Source organism: Bufo bufo, chromosome 4 (assembly GCF_905171765.1).
Source record: "Bufo bufo chromosome 4, aBufBuf1.1, whole genome shotgun sequence".
Taxonomy (NCBI): domain Eukaryota; kingdom Metazoa; phylum Chordata; class Amphibia; order Anura; family Bufonidae; genus Bufo; species Bufo bufo.
Window position 1 is genome coordinate 447,504,715 of NC_053392.1, and position 24,428 is coordinate 447,529,142.

A 24,428-nucleotide genomic window follows, 5' to 3' on the forward strand; every position below is an offset into this window, starting at 1 on the left:
AGGGTTGAACAAAGGGGGATGTATGTAGGAAAGCTCAAGGGGCCATCATTGACGGAAGATATGTGTCACCGAGGTTCCTGGCCTCGGTCAGCTAGTGCTGACTGACACTATTAGTTATTTAATGTGGCTGTAAAGCCGATTCGGGGCAGCTCTTACTGGGAGCAGCCCAAGTGCAGGGTAGGTGGCTGTTCCCCACGTTCCAGGCTAGGTTTTAGTTTGGGATCTAAAACTCAGCCAGCAGTCTCAGCTGGGTGTGGATTATCCTCCATTTTACAGTGAAGCTGTGGAGTCTCTGTGGTTTGGGATCTGCATGAGGTGTGCCGTACTAAAGGGCTGAGAGCCGCATTGCTGGGAAGCAGGCCCTGAAACCTCTTGGGAATTGCTACTGCAAAAACCGCTGACAAGGTGAATGCTTTTTGTTCTGTGGACTTGCAATGGTGTGAATGAACACCAAGATGATGAACTGTCATTGTTGTTTATGTGTGAATAAACACTACACTGTTTAAGTCAAAGACTTTGTTTTTGCCTCTGTACTGCGTCCGCTAATCTGCCTACCAGAACGAATCCCCACTATATATATATATATATATATATATATATATATATATATACACAGTACAGACCAAAAGTTTGGACACATCTTCTCATTCAAAGAGTTTTCTTTATTTTCATGACTATGAAAATTGTAGATTCACACTGAAGGCATCAAAACTATAAATTAACACATGTGGAATTATATACATAACAAACAAGTGTGAAACAACTGAAAATATGTCATATTCTAGGTTCTTCAAAGTAGCCACCTTTTGCTTTGATTACTGCTTTGCACACTCTTGGCATTCTCTTGATGAGCTTCAAGAGGTAGTCCCCTGAAATGGTTTTCACTTCAAAGGTGTGCCCTGTCAGGTTTAATAAGTAGGATTTCTTGCCTTATAAATGGGGTTGGGACCATCAGTTGCGTTGAGGAGAAGTCAGGTGGATACACAGCTGATAGTCCTACTGAATAGACTGTTAGAATTTGTATTATGGCAAGAAAAAAAGCAGCTAAGTAAAGAAAAACGAGTAACCATCATTACTTTAAGAAATGAAGGTCAGTCAGTCAGCCGAAAAAGTGGGAAAACTTTAAAAGTAAGGGCTATTTGACCATGAAGGAGAGTGATGGGGTGTTGCGCCAGATGACCTGGCCTCCACAGTCACCGGACCTGAACCCAATCGAGATGGCTTGGGGTGAGCTGGATTGCAGAGTGAAGCCAAAAGGGCCAACAAGAGCTAAGCATCTATGGGAACTACTTCAAGACTGTTGGAAGACCATTTCAGGGGACTACCTCTTGAAGCTCATCAAGAGAATGCCAAGAGTGTGCAAAGCAGTAATCAAAGCAAAAGGTGGCTACTTTGAAGAACCTAGAATATGACATATTTTCAGTTGTTTCACACTTGTTTGTTATGTATATAATTCCACATGTGTTAATTCATAGTTTTGATGCCTTCATAGTCATGAAAATAAAGAAAACTCTTTGAATGAGAAGGTGTGTCCAAACTTTTGGTCTGTACTATATATACAATTTTTTATTTGTTCTTAGGCTCTGACACTACTGTTGTTTGTAGGTTATGTATATATATATATATATATTGTTTTGTTGCCTGTATACTAGGTATATTTTTGATAGGTTATCTAGATTTATATCTAGTTGACAACTCTAGAGCAGTATCTTTTCTGCTGTAGCTCAGGAAGCGTGTCTTTTCTGCTGGAACTCTCTCTCTCTCACAGCTCAGGAGGCAGTTAAAGGATGAAACTGAGCATGTATATGTATATAAAATAAGAATGCTCGGACTGGGAGAAAACATCTGTATGTGGGTAAGTAACTGGCTCAATGATAGAAAACAGAGGGTGGTTATTAATGGTGCACACTCAGATTGGGTCACTGTCACTAGCGGAGTACCTCAGGGGTCAGTATTGGGCCCTATTCTCTTCAATATATTTATTAATGATCTTGTAGAAGGCTTGCACAGTAAAATATCAATTTTTGCAGATGACACTAAACTGTGTAAAGCCATTAACACTAAAGAGGACAGTATACTACTACAGATGGATCTGGATAGATTAGAGGCTTGAGCAGAGAAGTGGCAGATGAGGTTTAACACTGACAAATGTAAGGTTATGTATATGGGAAGGAATAATGAAAATCACCCATACATACTAAATGGTAAAACACTGGGTAGCACTGACATGGAAAAGGACCTAGGAATTTTAATAAACAGCAAACTAAGCAGTAAAAACCAGTCTCAGGCAGCTGCTGCCAAGGCCAATAAGATAATGGGTTGCATCAAAAGGGGCATAGATGCCCGTGATGATTACATAGTCCTACCACTTTACAAATCATTAGTCAGACCACACATGGAGTACTGTGTACAGTGCTGTGCTCCTGTGAACAAGGCAGACATAGCAGAGCTGGAGAGGGTTCAGAGGAGGGCAACTAAAGTAAAAACTTGAATGGGGCAACTACAATACCCTGAAAGATTATCACCATTAGGGTTATTCACTTTAGAAAAAAGACGACTGAGGGGAGATCTAATTCCTATGTATAAATATATCAGGGGACAGTACAGAGATCTCTCCCATCATCTATGTATCCCATCATCTATTTATCCCCAATGTGACTGTGACGAGGGGACACCCATTGCGTCTGGAGGAAAGAAGGTTTGCACACAAACATAGAAAAGGATTCTTTATGGTAAAAGCAGTGAGACTATGGAACTCTCTGCCTGAGGAGGTGGTGATGGTGAGTACAATAAAGGAATTCAAGAGGGGCCTGGATGTATTTCTGGAGTGTATTAATATTACAGGCTATAGCTACTAGAGAGGGGTCGTTGATCCAGGGAGTTATTCTGATTGCCTGATTGGAGTCGGGAAGGAATTTTTTCCCCCTTAAGTGGGGAAAATTGTCTTCTACCTCAAATTATTTTTTTTTCTTTGCCTTTCTCTGGATCTACTTGCAGGATAACAGGCCAAACTAGATGGACAATAAATTTTTTCGGCCTTATATACTATGTTACTATGTTACTATGTGCAGCCTTCTTAGTGAGCCGGACAAAGAAATAAGAAAATAAATGAATAATGTTTAAAAAAAATTAAATTAATTTTCTTATTTCAGTCCAAATAAATCATCAATGTAAACAAAAGTTCTGTATAACTAGATAATGGCTGTAATCATATGCCCTTTTGCTCAGTAGTGATGTAGAACAAGTCAATCAGTAACCATTTTGAATAGCACTAATTTTTTTAGTTCAGAGTATTACACAAGTCTTTAACACAACACTCTGAACCTTGCAGATATGAAAACAACAGACTGCATTTGAACAGAAGAGGGAAAAACTTGAAGAATGGATAGACACTTGAAGAACATTCTTGTAGTATCTTTTGGATTTCTGCTTTTATTTACAGCTTTTGGGGGGCTTCAGAGTTTGCAGGTAGGTAATTTGTATGCAAAGCTTACTAATAATATTGGAAATGTTTACTGTAAGTTGTGTTTTGTCATAGTCAATATTTTTGTGTTCAAGGCATATTTAAAGAGAAAACCTAAAAAAACACTTAGGAACTTAAACGAGCAAGATCCAAATTTAGGTTGTGGCTACATGGCGACATGGGTTGCGTGACAGCAAGTCTCACAAATTGACGCACCCAAAAACATTTGTGCGACTTATCTGCATCTTGCTGTTATTTTAGTGATGTGTAGAGATGAGTAAGTTTTGTGAAATTTGTTTCAGGTATCCCGGTACTCATATTTTTTTTATCTTTATCTCTTTTTCTTAGTGACACTGACATATGTAGGTATGGATAAACTCATAGCTGTCGGTGCTAGCAAACAGACTGTTTAAAAATAAACTGTATCAGATTTTTTTATCCTTCTTAGGCAAAAAAATGTTCCAAGAATTGCCACTTATTAGGGCAGATGCCTACCAGTGTTTATGCACACACACAAGGTGGTATCAGAAGAAAAAGTGACTTGTTCTGAGTAGGATAGATGCCTGCCCGTGTTTATACACACAGTGTAGTGTAGGAAGAAACAGGTCTTTATTTGAACAAGTGGTACAAAAATGTTGCCTTAACAGGCACAGATACCTGTCTGATGTCTAAATGTCTCATTTTTGGGAGCAGCAGCAGTACAGTGTGGATGTGGAACCTCACAGAGAAATAAAAAAACAAGGTAGTAGATGTGCAGCTGCGTAAGGGTAGCAGTGGCTGCGATAGTAGCTGCAGCAGTACAGTATGGGACCTCACAGATAAGGCAGAATATGAGTGGATATGTGAGGGTTGAAGCAGTGGCAGCAATAGCCAAGGCATCAGCAGAAATTACAGTATGGATCCTGCGATGTGCAGCTGTATAGGGGTAATAGTGGCAGTAGGGGGAGTAGCAGCTGCAACGGTGGCACAAGCAGCAGCAATGCAGCATGGAACATAATGTACAATGGATGTGGCATGACTGGGTTGGAGATGAACAGCCACTTTCAACAATGGCAGCGTATGGGAGGGATCCATGCCACAATTTTTTCTTCTTGGGTGTGATGAAACCACCTTCTATGCTGAATAGCCTCTCTGAGAGTACACTGGAGGTTGGACAAGATAGTACACTGATACCAAACTGGGCTAGTTCGGTGTGGCATTGATAAAAACGGCCTCACCATTGTTCACCAAACTGAATTTGCTGCTGCTGGTGCTGCTATAGCTTCTGCTACTTGTAGCAAAGACAGAGTGATGGAGGTGACTCAGTGGTGGTCAGACAGGGGCCTCCTGGTCAGACAAGCAGATAGCAGGTGTCTGGCCATGAATGCAGAGTACAGGGCAAAAAGAAAACTTTTCTAGTCTAGTATACTTTTCACATATTGATGAATCCCTTAACTGTCTACAAGAGAACAAGATGCAGTGGCGTGCCTAAGATATTTGGCACCCAGGGCAGGTCCTTTTTCTGGCACCCCCTCCCCATACTTTAAACAATTGTGCCGCCTCACAGTAGTATTGACTAGTGATGGACGAACATCGGCCGGGACGATTCGCAAACACGATCAAAAGATCGCAAACCGCAAGTTTGCGGTGGGCCTCATTCACTTTAATGGCAGGCGAACCTGAAAAACCTTCAGGTAATATTTGCAGCCACCAATTACTTACTAGAAGTGCAAAAATAGTCCCACAACATGGACAGTGACATACTAAAGGGGGATCAATGACGAAAATTCCCACAAAAAATATGTATTTTAACCCCTTAAGGACTTAGGACGTATCGGTACGGCATGGGTCCCGAGTCCTTAAGGACCCATGACGTACCGGTACGTCATAACTTGAAATCGGTATTCCGGCGCCCCAGGGGTTAATCGGAACGGGATTTCGGCTGAAATCATTCAGCCGGCATCCCGTAACCATGCAGGGGGGGGGGTCATTTGACCCCCCCGCATCGGCGATCGCAGAAAACCGCAGGTCAATTCAGACCTGCGGTTTGCTGCGCTTTCTGCAGTTTCTGATCCCCGCGGGCCCTGACTGCGGGGATCAGAAGCTTTAGTGTCCCTAAAATATATATTTTACACCCCCCCTGCACCCCTGCATGATTTTTTTGCCAGCGGGTGGTGCAGGGGGGGGGGAGTTGTAGGCGGTGGGGGCGGTGCGGGAGGCGGGCGGTGCGGCAGGCGGGATCGCGATCCCCCGCCCGCCTCCCCTTGAATAATCGTTGGTGTTCAGTGGGTATACCAGGGTGCCAGCACATTGCTGGCACCCTGGTATAAACGGCTGACATCGATGATGCGATGTCAGCCGTTTAACCCTTTCCATACAGCGGTCCGTACGGACCGCTGTATGGAAAAAGTTAACAGTAAGAGGGAGCTCCCTCCCTCTCCCATCGGGGGGCTGCTGTGCCTTTGCAGCCCCCCGATGGAGAGGGAGAGAGCTCCCAGACAGCCCCCCGACAGATCCCCTCCTTACCCTTCCCCGTCTGCGAAGTTTTGAGCAGTACTGGGCAGACGGGGAAGGTTCCCATGGCAACAGGACGCCTCTCAGGCATCCTGCTGTCCATGGTGCTGAACAGATCTGTGCTAAAGGCAGAGATCTGTTCAGACAAAGTGTAAGTAAAGTACAGTACAATATATATTGTACTGTACTGTATTACACAGACATCAGACCCACTGGATCTTCAAGAACCAAGTGGGTCTGGGTCCAAAAAAAAGTGAAAAAAAGTGAAAAAAAAAGTAAAAATCAAAAAACACATTTATCACTCATTAAAAATGAAAAAAAAAAAATTCCCTACACATGTTTGGTATCGCCGCGTCCGTAACGACCTGATCTATAAAACGGTCATGTTACTTTCCCCGCACGGTGAACGCCATAAAAATAAAAAAATAAAAACTATTAGGAAATTGAAATTTTGCCCACCTTACTTCCCAAAAAAGGTAATAAAAGTGATCAAAAAAGTTGCATGTACGCCAAAATAGTACCAATCAAACCGTCATCTCATCCCGCAAAAATCATACCCTACTAAAGATAATCGCCCAAAAACTGAAAAAACTATGGCTCTTAGACTATGGAGACACTAAAACATTTTTTTTGTTTTAACAATGAAATCATTGTGTAAAACTTACATAAATAAAAAAAATTGTATACATATTAGGTATCGCCGCGTCTGTGACAACCTGCTCTAAAATACCACATGATCTAACCTGTCAGATGAATCTTGTAAATAAAAAATAAAAAACGTGCCAAAAAATCTATTTCTTGTTACCTTGCCGCACAAAAAAGTGTAATATAGAGCAACCAAAAATCATATGTACCCTAAACTAGTACCAACAAAACTGCCACCCTATCCCGTAGTTTCTAAAATGGGGTCACTTTTTTGGAGTTTCTACTCTAGGGGTGCATCAGGGGGGCTTCAAATGGGACATGGTGTCAAAAAACCAGTCCAGCAAAAGCTGCCTTCCAAAAACCGTATGGCATTCCTTTCCTTCTGCGCCCTGCCGTGTGCCCGTACAGCGGTTTACGACCACATATGGGGTGTTTCTGTAAACTACAGAATCAGGGCCATAAATAATGAGTTTTGTTTGGCTGTTAACCCTTGCTTTGAAACTGGAAAAAAAATATTAAAATGGAAAATCTGCCAAAAAAGTGAAATTTTGAAATTGTATCTCTATTTTCCATTAAATCTTGTGCAACACCTAAAGGGTTAACAAAGTTTGTAAAATCTGTTTTGAATACCTTGAGGGGTGTAGTTTCTTAGATGGGGTCACTTTTATGGAGTTTCTACTCTAGGGGTGTATCAGGGGGGCTTCAAATGGGACATGGTGTCAAAAAACCAGTCCAGCAAAATCTGGCTTCCAAAAACCATACGGCGCACCTTTCCCTCTACGCCCTACTGTGTGCCCGTACAGCGGTTTACGACCTTATATGGGGTGTTTCTGTAAACTACAGAATCAGGGCCAAAAATAATAAGTTTTGTTTGGCTGTTAACCCTTGCTTTGTAACTGGAAAAAAAATATTAAAATGGAAAATCTGCCAAAAAAGTGAAATTTTGAAATTGTATCTCTATTTTCCATTAAATCTTGTGCAACACCTAAAGGGTTAACAAAGTTTGTAAAATCAGTTTTGAATACCTTGAGCGGTTTAGTTTCTTAGATGGGGTCACTTTTATGGAGTTTCTACTCTAGGGGTGCATCAGGGGGGCTTCAAATGGGACATGGTGTCAAAAAACCAGTCCAGCAAAATCTGGCTTCCAAAAACCATTCAGCACACCTTTCCCTCTACGCCCTACTGTGTGCCCGTACAGTAGTTTACGGCCACATATTGGGTGTTTCTGTAAACGGCAGAGTCAGGGAAATAAAGATACAGTCTTGTTTGGCTGTTAACCCTTGCTTTGTTAATGGAAAAAATGGGTTAAAATGGAAAATTAGGCAAAAAAAAGAAATTCTCAAATTTCATCCCCATTTGCCAATAACTCTTGTGCAACACCTAAAGGGTTAACGAAGTTTGTAAAATCATTTTTGAATACCTTGAGGGGTGTAGTTTATAGAATGGGGTCATTTTTGGGCGGTTTCTATTATGTAAGCCTCGCAAAGTGACTTCTGACCTGTAGTGGTCCCTATAAATTGGGTTTTTGTAAATTTCTGAAAAATTTCAAGATTTGCTTCTAAACTTCTAAGCCTTGTAACATCCCCAAAAAATAAAATATCATTCCCAAAATGCTACAAACATGAAGTAGACATATGGGGAATGTAAAGTCATCACAATTTTTGGGAGTATTACTATGTATTACAGAAGTAGAGAAACTGAAACTTTTAAATTTGCTAATTTTTCAAAATTTTTGGTAAATATGGTATTTTTTTATGCAAAAAAATTAACTTTTTTGACCCAATTTTAGCAGTGTCATGAAGTACAATATGTGACGAAAAAACAATCTCAGAACGGCCTGGATAAGTCAATGCGTTTTAAAGTTATGAGCACTTAAAGTGACACTGGTCAGATTTGCAAAAAATGGCCAAGTTCTTAAGGTGAAATAGGGCTGAGTCCTTAAGGGGTTAATCATAGGCCATTTTTATGCTTCGTAAAGAAAAATTCAAAAAAATGTGCCCTGCAGGAGCCTAGAAATTTTTTATTTTAAGCCACGGGAGTACAGGCACTAAAAATTAGGCATTCACCTGACATAAAATAAATTGTGATTATGTGGCTCGAGGTACATTATGAGGTCACTGAATGACAATTTTACCATAGCCCACTGGAGTACAGGCCCCAAACATTAGGCATTCACCGTACAGAAAAGAACAAGTGATTATGTGGCTGGAGTTATATTAGACGGTCAATGGATATCAATTTTACTGCAGGCCAGTGGAGTACAGGTCCCAAACATTAGGCATTCACCGTACAGAAAAGAACAAGTGATTATGTGGCTGGAAGTACATTAGGCGGTTACCATATAACAATTTTACTGTTGGCCAGTTAGATTACAGGCCCCAAAAATTATGCATTCACCGTACCGAAAAGATCAAGTGATAATGTGGCTGGAGGTATATTAGGCGGTCATTGGATACCAATTTTTTATTTATTTTTTATTTATTTTTTCAAAAGCTTTATTGAAGATGTAAAGTTACAGTACAGAAATTTCTCATCAAAAGGTAGTACCTAGTCGTACATTGTGAAGTACTGTTTAGTCGTCAATAAAATAACAACAAAAGGTTAACAAAATTAACATAGTGGATGTCGGTTCACATACTTTGCAAATTATTGAGCATTGGTATCATATAAATGATAATGTCTAAAGCCGCCAGTATATTCTTAAGTGTAGTTGTACACTTGTTTTTTCATTTACATTTACATTTAATAGGCCTCTTTGAAATGTCTGAATTGCACCCATGGTTTCCAGAGGGCCTCAAACTTATTATGGGAGTGGTTCTCCCAGGCGGACATGTCTTTGAACCTGTAAATGGAGTCCACCTTGTTTATCCAGAAATCCAGTGGAAGAAGATCTGACAATAGCCAAAATCTGGGGATTAGGAGGCGAGCTGCTGAAAGCAGTTTTTTAAACAATGGAGTGATGACGGTGGTAGTGTGAGGATAGGGAAGGCCTAATAGAGCCAATTGAGGCGAGGGCAGAATTACAGTTTTGCAAATTGAGTTGCATTGTTTGAAGATCATAGACCACCACTTTTGCAGCAGTGGGCAGGACCACCAAATATGGAAAAATTTTCCCACCCCCTCGCCACACCTCCAGCAAACATCAGATCCATTAGAGCTATACCTACAGGTGATATCAGGTGTTTTATACCACCTGGACAGAATTTTGTACCCATTTTCCTGAATCCTAACACATCTGGAGGATTTGTGGGGTTCTTTAAAAAGCTTCAGTTGGTCTTCATCAGAAAGTGGGGTATTCAGGTCTTTTTCCCAGGCTCCAATGAAAGACAATTTAGGGGGACATATAGGGCTATTCAATCTTCTGTATAGCTGAGAGATCAATTTTCTTGGGGGATGTTTAGAATCAATCAGACTTTCGAACCATGTAAGAGGTCTTAATAGTGCCTGGTAGGGGACCTATTTTGTTAGGTTGGCAGATATATACGAATATAGAGAAGGAAAGGGTTTAGCTTCTGGGAAGAGTGAGTCAAAGTGGGTTTTGTGAATCACATTGCCATCTTCCTCAAAGAGGGAGAGCACTAGGGTTACAGATTTACGGATCTGTATAGGGAGACTTTGTTTCAATTCAGGTGTGGCTAAATCTATTAAATCTCTAATTTGAGTTAGGGGAGAGGGCAAAGGGATCCCATGAACCGAGTTTTGGAATTTATTCCAGGCTTCAAGAGTAGCAATAATAGATGGATTGGTGGTTTTAAACTTGACTCGGTCCTGTTGGGGCAGGATGAGGAGGGTTCTGAAAGAGACTTTGGCCATTGCAGCCTCCATCCTAGGCCAAGATTTATAGATAGGATCTCTGAACCAATCTACCACTCTAGTTAATAATATTGCTGAATTATATAGTGAGGGGTTTGGGAGGTTGATACCCCCGGAGAATTTGGGGTTCTGTAAGGTAGAGAAACTAATGCAAGCTTTCTTACGGCTCCATATGAATGACCTGATTTCTTTGTCTAAGGCTTGAAAAAAGGATTTAGGTATTGGAAGAGGGAGGACTTGTTGTAAATAGTTAAGTTTAGGGAGGACTAGTGAGGTAAATATATTTTTCCGGCCAAACCAGGATAATGTTTGTGGGTGGAGGTTATTTAATTGATCTTGCATGGATTTTAATAGAGGGAGGAAGTTGAGATGAAATAATTTGGAAAGGTCAGTACTAATTTTAATGCCTAGGTAAGTGATGTGGGGAGTATCCCAATTAAACGGGGAATGAGCTGCTAAGTCAGCTTTAGTACGGGAGTTTAGGCCTAAACTTAGAATGTGAGATTTCTTCATATTTATTTTAAGGTTCGAAAGAGGACTAATTTTTTCGAAGATATCATAAATTAAGGGGAGGGATGTCTTAGGGTTGGAAGTTAGGAGCAACAGGTCGTCCGCAAATGCTGCGATTTTGTGTTCGTGGTCTCCAAGCTTAATGCCTCTAATTTCGTCATCTTGACGGAAGGCTTGAAGGAGTGGTTCCATAGAAAGTACGAAAACCAGAGGGGAAAGTGGACACCCTTGGCGCGTGCCATTTCTAATGGAGAAAGGGGGGGAGGTAGTTTCATTCACCAGCACCGACGCCGAGGCGTTGGAATACATGGAGAAAACTGCGTCCATAAAAGGTGTTGGAAAACCAAATTTGGCCAACGTAAGGCGTAAAAAATCCCAACTAATCCTATCGAACGCTTTTTCAGCGTCGGTGCTGAGAAGGACTAGGGGATGAGATAGTTTGGTAGCGTGGTGAATGGCGTTGAGAACTCTGACAGAATTGTCTTCGCCCTCCCTGCCAATCACAAATCCTGTTTGGTCCTTGTGTATTAACCACCTCAGCCCCCAGTGCTTAAACACCCTGAAAGACCAGGCCACTTTTTACACTTCTGACCTACACTACTTTCACCGTTTATTGCTCGGTCATGCAACTTACCACCCAAATGAATTTTACCTCCTTTTCTTCTCACTAATAGAGCTTTCATTTGGTGGTATTTCATTGCTGCTGACATTTTTACTTTTTTTGTTATTAATCGAAATTTAACGATTTTTTTGCAAAAAAATGACATTTTTCACTTTCAGTTGTAAAATTTTGCAAAAAAAACGACATCCATATAGAAATTTTGCTCTAAATTTATAGTTCTACATGTCTTTGATAAAAAAAAAATGTTTGGGTAAAAAAAAAATGGTTTGGGTAAAAGTTATAGCGTTTACAAACTATGGTACAAAAATGTGAATTTCCGCTTTTTGAAGCAGCTCTGACTTTCTGAGCACCTGTCATGTTTCCTGAGGTTCTACAATGCCCAGACAGTACAAACACCCCACAAATGACCCCATTTCTGAAAGTACACACCCTAAGGTATTCGCTGATGGGCATAGTGAGTTCATAGAACTTTTTATTTTTTGTCACAAGTTAGCGGAAAATTATGATTTTTTTTTTTTTCTTACAAAGTCTCATATTCCACTAACTTGTGACAAAAAATAAAAACTTCCATGAACTCACTATGCCCATCAGCGAATACCTTGGGGTCTCTTCTTTCCAAAATGGGGTCACTTGTGGGGTAGTTATACTGCCCTGGCATTCTAGGGGCCCAAATGTGTGGTAAGGAGTTTGAAATCAAATTCTGTAAAAAATGACCTGTGAAATCCGAAAGGTGCTCTTTGGAATATGGGCCCCTTTGCCCACCTAGGCTGCAAAAAAGTGTCACACATCTGGTATCTCCGTACTCAGGAGAAGGTGGGGAATGTGTTTTGGGGTGTCATTTTATATATACCCATGCTGGGTGAGAGAAATATCTTGGCAAAAGACAACTTTTCCCATTTTTTTATACAAAGTTGTCATTTGACCAAGATATTTATCTCACCCAGCATGGGTATATGTAAAAAGACACCCCAAAACACATTCCTCAACTTCTCCTGAGTACGGGGATACCAGATGTGTGACACTTTTTTGCAGCCTAGGTGGGCAAAGGGGCCCATATTCCAAAGAGCACCTTTCGGATTTCACTCCTCATTTTTTCCTGAATTTGATTTCAAACTCCTTACCACACATTTGGGCCCCTAGAATACCAGGGCAGTATAACTACCCCACAAGTGACCCCATTTTGGAAAGAAGACACCCCAAGGTATTCCGTGAGGGGCATGGCGAGTTCCTAGAATTTTTTATTTTTTGTCACAAGTTAGTGGAAAATGATGATTTTTTTTTTTATTTTTTTTTTCATACAAAGTCTCATATTCCACAAACTTGTGACAAAAAATAAAAACTTCCATGAACTCACTATGCCCATCAGCGAATACCTTGGGGTCTCTTCTTTCCAAAATGGGGTCACTTGTGGGGTAGTTATACTGCCCTGGCATTCTAGGGGCCCAAATGTGTGGTAAGTAGGTAAATGACCTGTGAAATCCGAAAGGTGCTCTTTGGAATGTGGGCCCCTTTGCCCACCTAGGCTGCAAAAAAGTGTCACACATCTGGTATCTCTGTATTCAGGAGAAGTTGAGGAATGTGTTTTGGGGTGTCTTTTTACATATACCCATGCTGGGTGAGATAAATATCTTGGTCAAATGCCAACTTTGTATAAAAAAATGGGAAAAGTTGTCTTTTGCCAAGATATTTCTCTCACCCAGCATGGGTATATGTAAAATGACACCCCAAAACACATTCCCCAACTTCTCCCGATTACGGAGATACCAGATGTGTGACACTTTTTTGCAGCCTAGGTGGGCAAAGGGGCCCATATTCAAAAGAGCACCTTTCGGATTTCACAGGTCATTTTTTACAGAATTTGATTTCAAACTCCTTACCACACATTTGGGCCCCTAGAATGCCAGGGCAGTATAACTACCCCACAAGTGACCCCATTTTGGAAAGAAGAGACCCCAAGGTATTCGCTGATGGGCATAGTGAGTTCATGGAACTTTTTATTTTTTGTCACAAGTTAGTGGAATATGAGACTTTGTATGAAAAAAAAAATAAAAAAAAAAATAAGCATTTTCCACTAACTTGTGACAAAAAATAAAAAATTCTAGGAACTCGCCATGCCCCTCACGGAATACCTTGGGGTGTCTTCTTTCCAAAATGGGGTCACTTGTGGGGTAGTTATACTGCCCTGGCATTTTCCAGGGGCCCTAATGTGTGGTAAGTAGGTAAATGACCTGTGAAATCCTAAAGGTGCTCTTTGGAATATGGGCCCCTTTGCCCACCTAGGCTGCAAAAAAGTGTCACACATGTGGTATCGCCGTATTCAGGAGAAGTTGGGGAATGTGTGTTGGGGTGTCATTTTACATATACCCATGCTGGGTGAGAGAAATATCTTGGCAAAAGACAACTTTTCCCATTTTTTTATACAAAGTTGGCATTTGACCAAGATATTTCTCTCACCCAGCATGGGTATATGTAAAATGACACCCCAAAACACATTCCCCAACTTCTCCTGAGTACGGCGATACCAGATGTGTGACACTTTTTTGCAGCCTAGATGCGCAAAGGTGCCCAAATTCCTTTTAGGAGGGCATTTTTAGACATTTGGATACCAGACTTCTTCTCACGCTTTGGGGCCCCTAGAATGCCAGGGCAGTATAAATACCCCACATGTGACCCCATTTTGGAAAGAAGACACCCCAAGGTATTCAATGAGGGGCATGGCGAGTTCATAGAAATTTTTTTTTTTTGGCACAAGTTAGCGGAAATTGATATTTTTAATTTTTTTCTCACAAAGTCTCCCGTTCCGCTAACTTGGGACAAAAATTTCAATCTTTCATGGACTCAATATGCCCCTCACGGAATACCTGGGGGTGTCTTCTTTCCGAAATGGGGTCACATGTGGGGTATTTATACTGCCCTGGCATTCTAGGGGCCCTGAAGCGTGAGAAGAAGTCTGGAATAAAAATGTCTAAAAAATTTTACGCATTTGGATTCCGTGAGGGGTATGGTGAGTTCATGTGAGATTTTATTTTTTGACACAAGTTAGTGGAATATGAGACTTTGTAAGAAAAAAAAAAAAAAATTCTGCTAACTTGGGCCAAAAAAATATCTGAATGGAGCATTACAGAGGGGTGATCAATGACAGGGGGGTGATCAATGACAGGGGGGTGATCAATGACAGGGGGGTTGATCAATGACAGGGGGGTTGATCAATGACAGGGGGGGTGATCAGGGAGTCTATATGGGGTGATCACCACAATCATTGATCATGCCCCTGTAAGGCTTCATTCAGACGTCCGGATGCGTTTTGCGGATCCGATCCATCTATCAGTGGATCCGTAAAAATCATGCGGACGTCTGAATGGAGCTTTACAGGGGGGTAATCAATGACAGGGGGTTGATCAATGACAGGGGGGTGATCAGGGAGTCTATATGGGGTGATCACCACAGTCATTGATCATGCCCCTGTAAGGCTTCATTCAGACGTCCGGATGCGTTTTGCGGATCCGATCCATCTATCAGTGCATCCGTAAAAATCATGCGGACATCTGAATGGAGCTTTACAGGGGGGTGATCAATGACAGGGGGGTGATCAGGGAGTCTATATGGGGTGATCACCACAGTCATTGATCACGCCCCTGTAAGGCTTCATTCAGACGTCCGGATGCGTTTTGCGGATCGGATCCATCTATCAGTGCATCCGTAAAAATCATGCGGACATCTGAATGGAGCTTTACAGGGGGGTGATCAGGGAGTCTATATGGGGTGATCACCACAGTCATTGATCATGCCCCTGTAAGGCTTCATTCAGACGTCCGGATGCGTTTTGCGGATCGGATCCATCTATCAGTGCATCCGTAAAAATCATGCGGACATCTGAATGGAGCTTTACAGGGGGGTGATCAGGGAGTCTATATGGGGTGATCACCACAGTCATTGATCATGCCCCTGTAAGGCTTCATTCAGACGTCCGGATGCGTTTTGCGGATCGGATCCATCTATCAGTGCATCCGTAAAAATCATGCGGACATCTGAATGGAGCTTTACAGGGGGGTGATCAGGGAGTCTATATGGGGTGATCACCACAGTCATTGATCATGCCCCTGTAAGGCTTCATTCAGACGTCCGGATGCGTTTTGCGGATCGGATCCATTTATCAGTGCATCCGTAAAAATCATGCGGACATCTGAATGGAGCTTTACAGGGGGGTGATCAGGGAGTCTATATGGGGTGATCACCACAGTCATTGATCATGCCCCTGTAAGGCTTCATTCAGACGTCCGGATGCGTTTTGCGGATCGGATCCATCTATCAGTGCATCCGTAAAAATCATGCGGACGTCTGAATGGAGCTTTACAGGGGGTTGATCAATGACAGGGGTGTAATCAATGACAGGGGGGGTGATCAGGGAGTCTATATGGGGTGATAACCACAGTCATTGATCACGCCCCTGTAAGGCTTCATTCAGACGTCCGGATGCGTTTTGCGGATCCGATCCATCTATCAGTGGATCCGTAAAAATCATGCGGACATCTGAATGGAGCTTTACAGGGGGGTAATCAATGACAGGGGGGTGATCAATGACAGGGGGGTGATCAGGGAGTCTATATGGGGTGATCAGGGGTGATCAGGGGCTAATAAGGGGTTAATAAGTGACGGGGGGGGGGGGGTGTAGTGTAGTGTAGTGGTGCTTGGTGGGACTTTGCTGAGCTACCTGTGTCCTCTGGTGGTCGATCCAAACAAATGGGACCACCAGAGGACCAGGTAGCAGGTATATTAGACGCTGTTATCAAAACAGCGTCTAATATACCTGTTAGGGGTTAAAAAAAACACATCTCCAGCCTGCCAGCGAACGATCGCCGCTGGCAGGCTGGAGATCAACTCTCTTACCTTCCGTTCCTGTGAGCGCGCGCGCCTGTGTGCGCGCGTTCACAGGAAATCTCGGCCATCGCGAGATGACGCATATATGCGTGACTCTGCGCAGGGCTGCCACCTCCGGAACGCGATCCTGCGTTAGGCGGTCCGGAGGTGGTTAAAGACGGGAGAATAGGGGATAGGCGATTCGCTAGCAATTTGGCCAGGATTTTTAAGTCTAGGTTAAGTAAGGAAATGGGGCGATAATTTGCACAGTGAGCTGGGTCCTTACCTTCTTTAGGGATGATGGTAATAAGGGCTCTTGTCATATCCACTGAAAGAGGGATACCCTTCAGTGATTGGTTACAAACGTTTAATAGGAAAGGGGAAATGACTTCGCTAAAAGTATCATAATAATGGGCAGTGAGGCCCTCAGGGCCAGGGGCTTTATTTTTTGGGAGCAGTTTAATAGCTGTTTTCAGTTCGTCTATGGAGAAAGGAGATTCTAGTATCTTTTTATTAGAAGAGTCGAGGTGCGGGAGGGAGACTGAGTCTAAGAATTTGTTGATAGCCTCCTTAACTGGGAGAGCGTTATCTAAGGTAGCTGGTTGAGGTAGATTATAGAGGGATTGGTAGAAGGACTGAAATTGGGAGGCTATTTCTTTAGAAGTCGTAACTACCTCTCCTTTATTATTATGAATTTTGCATATGTAATTGTGGTTCCTCCTCTTTTTTATCCTGTTCATGATAAATTTAGACGCTTTATCGCCATGGGCAAAAAACTTAAACTGGGAGTTAAGAAGGTATTTAGCTGAGATTGAGTTAAGATCATTTTTTAGGTCAGAGCGGAGGGTATTAAGTTTAGAAAGGTGGGATTCCGACAAGGATTTTTTATGGATTGCCTCCAATTTTGAAATTTCCGCTAATAGGTTATCGATTCGGGCCTTCTTTCGTTTTTTTTGGTAGGCCCCAAGGCTAATGAGTTGGCCTCTTATGAAAGCCTTATGAGTGTCCCAGAGAACGTGAGGAGAGGTGTCAGAAAGCGCGTTTAGGGAGAAGAAGTCAATGAGGGAGTTCTGAATTTTGGCTTTATTTTCTTTTGAGGAAATTAGTTGTTCGTTTAACCTCCAATTAATAGTTTTGGGTATTACTTGAGGGGTGGATATCGTAATAAAGATAGGGGAATGATCTGATAGGAGAATGGAATCTATACAGGTTTTGGAGCATAGTTGGAGGTGAGATTTAGAAATAAATAAATAATCTAGTCTCTGGTATGAACCGTGGACGTTAGAAAAGAAAGTAAAATCCCTTTCAAAGGGGTTAAAGGTTCTCCATGTGTCCACCAGATTCAGATCATGAATAATTTTATTTATGGAGTTAAGTGTCTTTTGGGAGAGGGCAGACTTTTTTGATGAAGAGTCTAGGATGGGATTCAAGGCAACGTTAAAGTCGCCTCCCATGACAACAATGCCTTCCTGGAAAGACTCCAAAACCAAGATGCCTGGTCGACATTGGGGGCATAAATATTAATTAGTGTGTTTACACGGTTAGCCATAGAATCTTTTAACATTATATATCTTCCCTCAGCGTCTTGAATATGTGAGGAGTATTGGAAAACAGTATTCTTGCTGAAACCAATACTGACTCCCTTGGAAGAGGAGGAGCCTGAGCCACAGTGGAACCACGTAGGGAAGCTGGAGCGAGAAAGATCCGGGTATCGGTTAAATTTAAAATGGGTCTCTTGTAAAAATAGTATAGCGGTGTCTTTTTTTTTGAGTAATGAGAAGATTTGACATCTCTTGGAGGGGGCATTAAATCCTTTAACATTAAAGGATGCAATTGTTAGATCAGCCATTTCGCATCAGTTTGAGCGTGGGGCCACTGAGGACCCTGGATCCAGATGTGGAATATATACCAACTAGGCCATAAAATTGTACTTCCGCTGTAAAACAGTTTAGATGTATGTATATAGCAATTTGGCAGGTATATAAAAATAATAAATGTAAGGAGACATCCACAAAACGAAAACATAAAACAAATCTCATAGAGTATGAGAAAAGGGAAAACCACATAATAATGTAGAACAGTAATAACACTTTAGATTCCAGTGTATAGGTGTAAGGGGGGATAATTAGTGACTGTAGTCATCACCCTATGCCAGGATGTATGACCAGACCAGAAAATTTCAAGTGAGAATATGACGGAGATGGTCAGACCTAATAAGAAAAATAGGTGTGAGAGAGCACATGTATTAGGGGACAGCGGAGAGATATACGGAGATAAATGGGTAAGGGGATGGGTAGGAGAGAAATGAGAAAGATTAACATGTGTCTTACATTTACAGCTAATCAGGTGGATGTTATAATACCACTATAAGTGCTAAGATGGCCAGGTGATATTCTCAGTCCTCCATGGTTAGCCTCCTCGGAGTGGAGAAAGAAGGATCTCTTCTGTCTCTGGCGTTCTTGGGGGTACGTTGTTTCTCCCACGGAATGGGGGCCGGCAGATCCGGGAGGAGTGATAGGTCCTGGATAACGTCCCAGTTTTGGATTCCTAAGGGGGCTATGTTAAGCTGAACATAGGCTTGGTCCAAATCTGTGTAGGAGGTGATATTCATCCTGCGGCCTTCATGAAAAAAGGACAGTCCGAAAGGGAAGGACCATCTATATTGAATATTATGGGACCTGAGCCAGTCCGTCAAAGGCTTCAGGATTCTTCTCTTTCTCAGAGTGGACTGGGCCAGGTCCTGAAAAATAGAGATATCAAAACCATCCCAGGATAGATCTCTGGTAGATCGCGCTTTGGAGAGGATAGCTTCCTTTACTTGGAAGCTTAAAAATTTGCATATGATATCCCTGGGGGGGGGGGGGGGCCGTTGGTGCTGGCTTAGGACGGAGGGCTCTATGTGCCCTTTCCAGGATTACCTCATGTGCAGAGTCCGGGCCCAGTAAGGAAAGGCAAATTTGAATGATTGTCTGCGAGATATCGCTTGCGGTGACCGATTCTGGCACACCGCGGAAACGCAAGTTGTTGCGTCTTCCGCGGTTTTCTTGATCCTCTACTGCACAGTATAAAGCATTGAGATTGCTTTGAACAGAGGATAGGCGGCTAACCACTTGGATCTGGTGATTCATCAATACCGCATGCGACTCCTCTAGTACCTCCACTCTCCTCTCGATATGTCGGACATCCTGCTTGATGGCAGAGAGGTCTGTGCTCAGGGGTTCCAGCGCAGTCGCAAGGGTCGCCGACAGTGCTTCTTTGAGGTAGGATCTGGAGATCGGGAGGTTGTCTGCTGGGTCTTCTACCTCCGGCGATGATTCCTTTGAAACCGGCGCCATTTTGTTATCTCGGGCTACAAATGCAGCGGCGGCTTTCTTGACAAATTTATCCATGTCGCCTTTGTTTGCCACCTGTCTGCTCGAATCCGAGGATTCTCCAGCCTTTGAGCCACCGATCTTGACCATTTTTGTGTCTGGGGGCTAATTATAAGAGCTGTAAGGGTGATGTTTAGTATGGAGCTGCAGCCTCAGGCAACCATTAGCTTCAGGCGCTAGCTCCGCCCCTCCATTGGATACCAATTTTAATGTAGGCCAGTGGAGTACAAGCCCCAAACATTAGGCCTTTACCGGACACAAAAGACCTTTTATGCCGCTGTATTTACATAAGACAGGGACCATTATTTGTACTGGGTGGTGGAGGATATGTGTGGGATGGCATGAGGAAATTCAATTAAACGTGGTCGTCACAGGTGTTGAATTCCTCCGAGATCCATGCCTCATTCATTTTTAGAAATGTGAGGTAGTCCACATAGTTGTGAGCTAAGCGAGTGCATTTATCGGTCATGATCCCCCCTGCTGCTCCGAACGTCCTTTCGGAGAGGACACTCGACAAGGGGCAAGCCAAGAGTTCCATGGTAAATTTTGCCAGCTCTGACCACAGGTCAAGACTGCACACCCAGTAGTCCAGGGGTTCCTTGCTTCTCAGAGCATCCACATTGGCCGTTAACCCGATGTAGTCAGACACCTGTCGGTATAGGCGTTTCCTGAGGCTGGATCCGGAGGGCGGCTGTCGATGGTTTGGCTGCAAGAAAGATCTCATATCCAAAGTGACCAACACATCTACTAACCGCCCTCTTCTTGCAGGCGCGGTAGGATTGGTACCAACAACTGTTTCACTGTGGGTGGAAATTCCTCTGCCAGCACCCGCAACAGCAGAATGCAGCATCTCTCGCAGCAAGGCCTGGAAATGCTGCATTCTGACAGCCCTCGTTGATGCTGGTAACATGTCTGCTATTTTGTGTTTGTATCGGGGGTCTAAGTACATTGCCACACAGTACTGGTCCTTGCCCTTTATGCTTTTTATACCGGGGTACTTCTTCAAACACTGGAACATGAAGGCCCCCCTTTGCACTAAATTGAAAGCGGTAGAGCGCCCTGGCTCCTGCTCATAGCCCAGGACAATGGCATCCTCGGTCTACTCCCCCCATCAACGGACAACACCAGGGATCCCCGAAAAGTTTAAAGCCTGCTCTTCTTGCTCCTCCTACTTCTTCTTTCCCCCAGGCACCATCCTCCTCTGACTCCTCTTCAGACTCCTGCTAATTTGACTCAGATGGAGTAGCCCCCATATGTAATTAATTCAGCATTGCAACTTTCTCATCTTCCAGCTCCTGCTCCTCGACGGCTTGATCAATGACACGACGCAATGTATGGTCCGGAAATAAGGCATAAGGCTTGACATCACTGATAGTGCCCTGGCTGGCTGGTGATTTCATCAAATGGTCACAGAAATCTGCATGCGTCGCGCATGAGCAGCCACTGGCATGGTGAAAAGAAATCAAGCTCACTAGAACCTGCCCTGCTGCAGAGTTCATACAGGTAGTCATTAACTGCACGTTTCTGCTGGAGCAGCCTATCAAGCATATACAAGGTGGAGTTCCAGCGCGTCGGGCAGTCAGAAATCAGACGTCTGACGGGCAGGTGGTGTCACAGCTGAACGTCAGCAAGGCGAGCTATGGCCGTGTAAGATCTTCTAAAATGGCCAGAGATTTTCCTGGCCTGCCGTAAGACATCCTGGACCCCGGGGTATTTGGCAACGAATCACTGCACGACAAAGTTAAGGATGTGTGCCATGCATGGCACGTGTGTAATTTTGCCCTGTTTCAGCGCGCTCAGCAGATTGGCACAGTTGTCGCACACCACTTTACCAACTGTCAAATTGAGCGGAGTTAGCCACTGATCGGCCTATGACCGCAGAGCTGAAAGCAGTGCAGGATCGGTGAAGCTCTTGTCTTCCAGGCACAACAGCCGCAGCACAGCAGGGCAATGTCTCACCTGGCACGTAAAATAGGTTCTGGGGAGTTTGGGGGGTGCAGCGGAAGAGGCAGAAGCAGTGGAAAAGGAGGAGTTAGCCGAGGAGGAGACGGAGGATGGAGTAGGAGGAGGAGAAGAGGCAGGCCTGCATGCAATCTGTGGCGGTAACACCAAATCCACACGGGTGGCATGAGTTGCATGCTTGACAGCCGTCAAAAGGTTCACCTAGTGGTCAGTAAAAGTTATGTATCTTCACTGCCTGTGTTTGCTAGACCACGTGTCTGTGGTCAGATGTATCTTGGCACCGACATTGTGTGCCAGAGATACATTCATTTGTCGCTTAAAGTGGCCATATAGCTCTGGGATGCGCTTCTGGGAGAGATATTTCCTTACAGGGACCTTCCATTGAGGGGTGCCAATGGCCACAAATTTTCTAAAGGCCTCCGAGTCCACCAGTTTATATGGCAGTAGTTGGCGGGCTAGCAGTTCCGACAAGCCAGCGGTCAGCCGTTGGGCAAGGGGGTTATCCGGCGTCATCAACTTTTTACGTTCGAACATTTGGGCCATGGAAGTCTGCCTTTTGCCAGATGAACGCGAAGACGGCATGGTGGAAGGTGGAGTGGAGGACAAATAGGAGGAGAGAGGAGAAGGATAAGAGGCAGGACGTGGAGCGCCGGAAGTGTGGCTTTGTGGGTTCTGACGGCATTGCTCCCACTGGGCTCAGTGATGGGAGGCCAGGTGCCGTCTTAAGGCGGTCGTCCATAGTAGAGTGTTGGGCTTACCGCGACTTATGCATTGACATCACAGGCTGCAGATGGCAACACTATTGTAAGCAGCTGACACGTTAAAAAAAGCCCACTCTGCAGAGCCATGTGACGGTGTCCTGGGAGCGCCAGTTGGGACGTGCATGGTGGATGGCTCGCTCCAGATACACTTGCAGTCTGCTTTTTGCCTCCTGTGCACTGCGAGTTCTGCCTGCTTCTCCTCTTTCTACCCCCTATCTGATTCTCTGTCTCTTACTCTGAACTCCCCTCCTCTTCCTCTCTTGTGGGCACCCACGTGACATCCATCGACACGTCATCATCGTCACCTTCACCACCACTGACATTTGAGATCTTGGAGTAGGCAGCAACAGCAGGGAACTAAGTCCTTGGGCTGGGTGGCAGCCGTTGCTACCCCCTCTTCCTGATCTGATGCCAAGAATGGCTGCGCATCGGTAAGGTCTGGGAATGGATGGGAAAATAATTCCTCTGACTCAAGTGGAGGGGATATGGTGGTAATGGTGGTGTCTTTGGGGGTGCACACAGCAGAGAGTGAGGAGGGTGCAGATACAGAGGATGAAGAGGGTGCAGAAGCGGAAGGCTGAGTGAGCCACACAACCAAATCTGATGCGTCCTTTGATGTAATTGCACACACCTTCTCCAACTTCCCACTTAATCTCCAGCCTGGTGCACCTGCCAAACCCCTACCACCCCTGTGGAATGGCCTGCCTCTTCCTCTGCCTGTCATTTTCAAAATGACCCTGTGACAAAAGTCCCTATAGAAGAACAGTATTTGTGGAAGCAGGTATATTGTAGGCCTCAATCAATATTTGGTGGAAGCCGGAATATCAATCTTCTCTATCAGTATTTTGTGGAAACATGTATATAGAACCCCTTAATAAGTATTTGCTGGAAGCCGGTAAATCAAACCCCTTAATCAATATTTGCTGAAAGCTGGTGTATTGTAGGCTTCTATCAATATTTGGTGGAAGCTGGTGTATCGCAGGCCTCAATCAATATTTGGTGGAAGCTGGTATATCAATCCCCTCTATCAGTATTTTGTGGAAACAGGTATATATAACCCCTTAATGAGTATTTTCTGGAATCTGGTAAATCAAACCCCTTAATCAATATTTGATGGAAGCCGGTGTATCGCAGGCCTCAATCAATATTTGGTGGAAGCCGGTATATCAATCCCCTCTATCAGTATTTTGTGTAAACAGGTATATAGAACCCATTAATGAGTATTTGCTGGAAGCCAGTATATTAAACTAAAGATGGCCTTGCGGTCCGCCCGGCGGTAGTTTCACGGCGAACTTTGCTCATTAGCGGTTCTCCAAACGGGTGAAAATATGGCGAAGTCCGCCGGCGCCATATTCTTTTACATTGTGAAGAACTTTGACCCAAGACACATCCATCAGGTGGTACAGGACAGCCAATTGAGACATTTCAGCACATGGACATACCCCCTACCTTATAAATAAACCCGATTTGGCCGCCATTTTACATTCAGTCTTTTGCCAGTGTAGGGAGAGGTTGTTGTGTGGAGCATGGACAGACTGTTAGGGACACCAAACGCTAACAAATAGGGCCACAAAAGTCCTTTTAAGGACTGGTATAGGTGTGCTATCGATAAGTGTGACTTATAGAGGGGTGTGATATACTTATAATATACTTTCTAACATAGAAAGTATATTATAGTGCATTTGTATTGTGCAACAGTTGTGTTAGTTTCAGCTGCGATACTGCAGCTATACAGAGGGGCAAACGCTCTTGGAACAAATAATTTCAACTGGTGTGATATACCAGTTGCCCCCCCAAAAAATTGATTGAGGCAGGGGTGTTATATACCAATAATATACTTTCTATATAGTGCATTTGGGTACTGCAACATTTGTTTGCGGTTCTGCTGCGTTACCGCAGCAACACTGAGTGACAAACACTATTGGAACAAA

General features: G+C 43.6%; 1 protein-coding gene across 1 annotated transcript in view; it reads left to right on the plus strand.

The window, feature by feature from the left end:
- Positions 1-3,322: 3,322 nt before the first annotated feature.
- The window catches only part of UNC93A (unc-93 homolog A), a 428,511-nt gene continuing 407,405 nt past the window's right edge, over positions 3,323-24,428 (plus strand). The window contains exon 1 of the mRNA XM_040429404.1: positions 3,323-3,468. Within this exon, the coding sequence (XP_040285338.1) occupies positions 3,382-3,468 (87 nt within the window). The 5' untranslated portion in view covers positions 3,323-3,381. The remainder of the gene's footprint in view (positions 3,469-24,428) is intronic.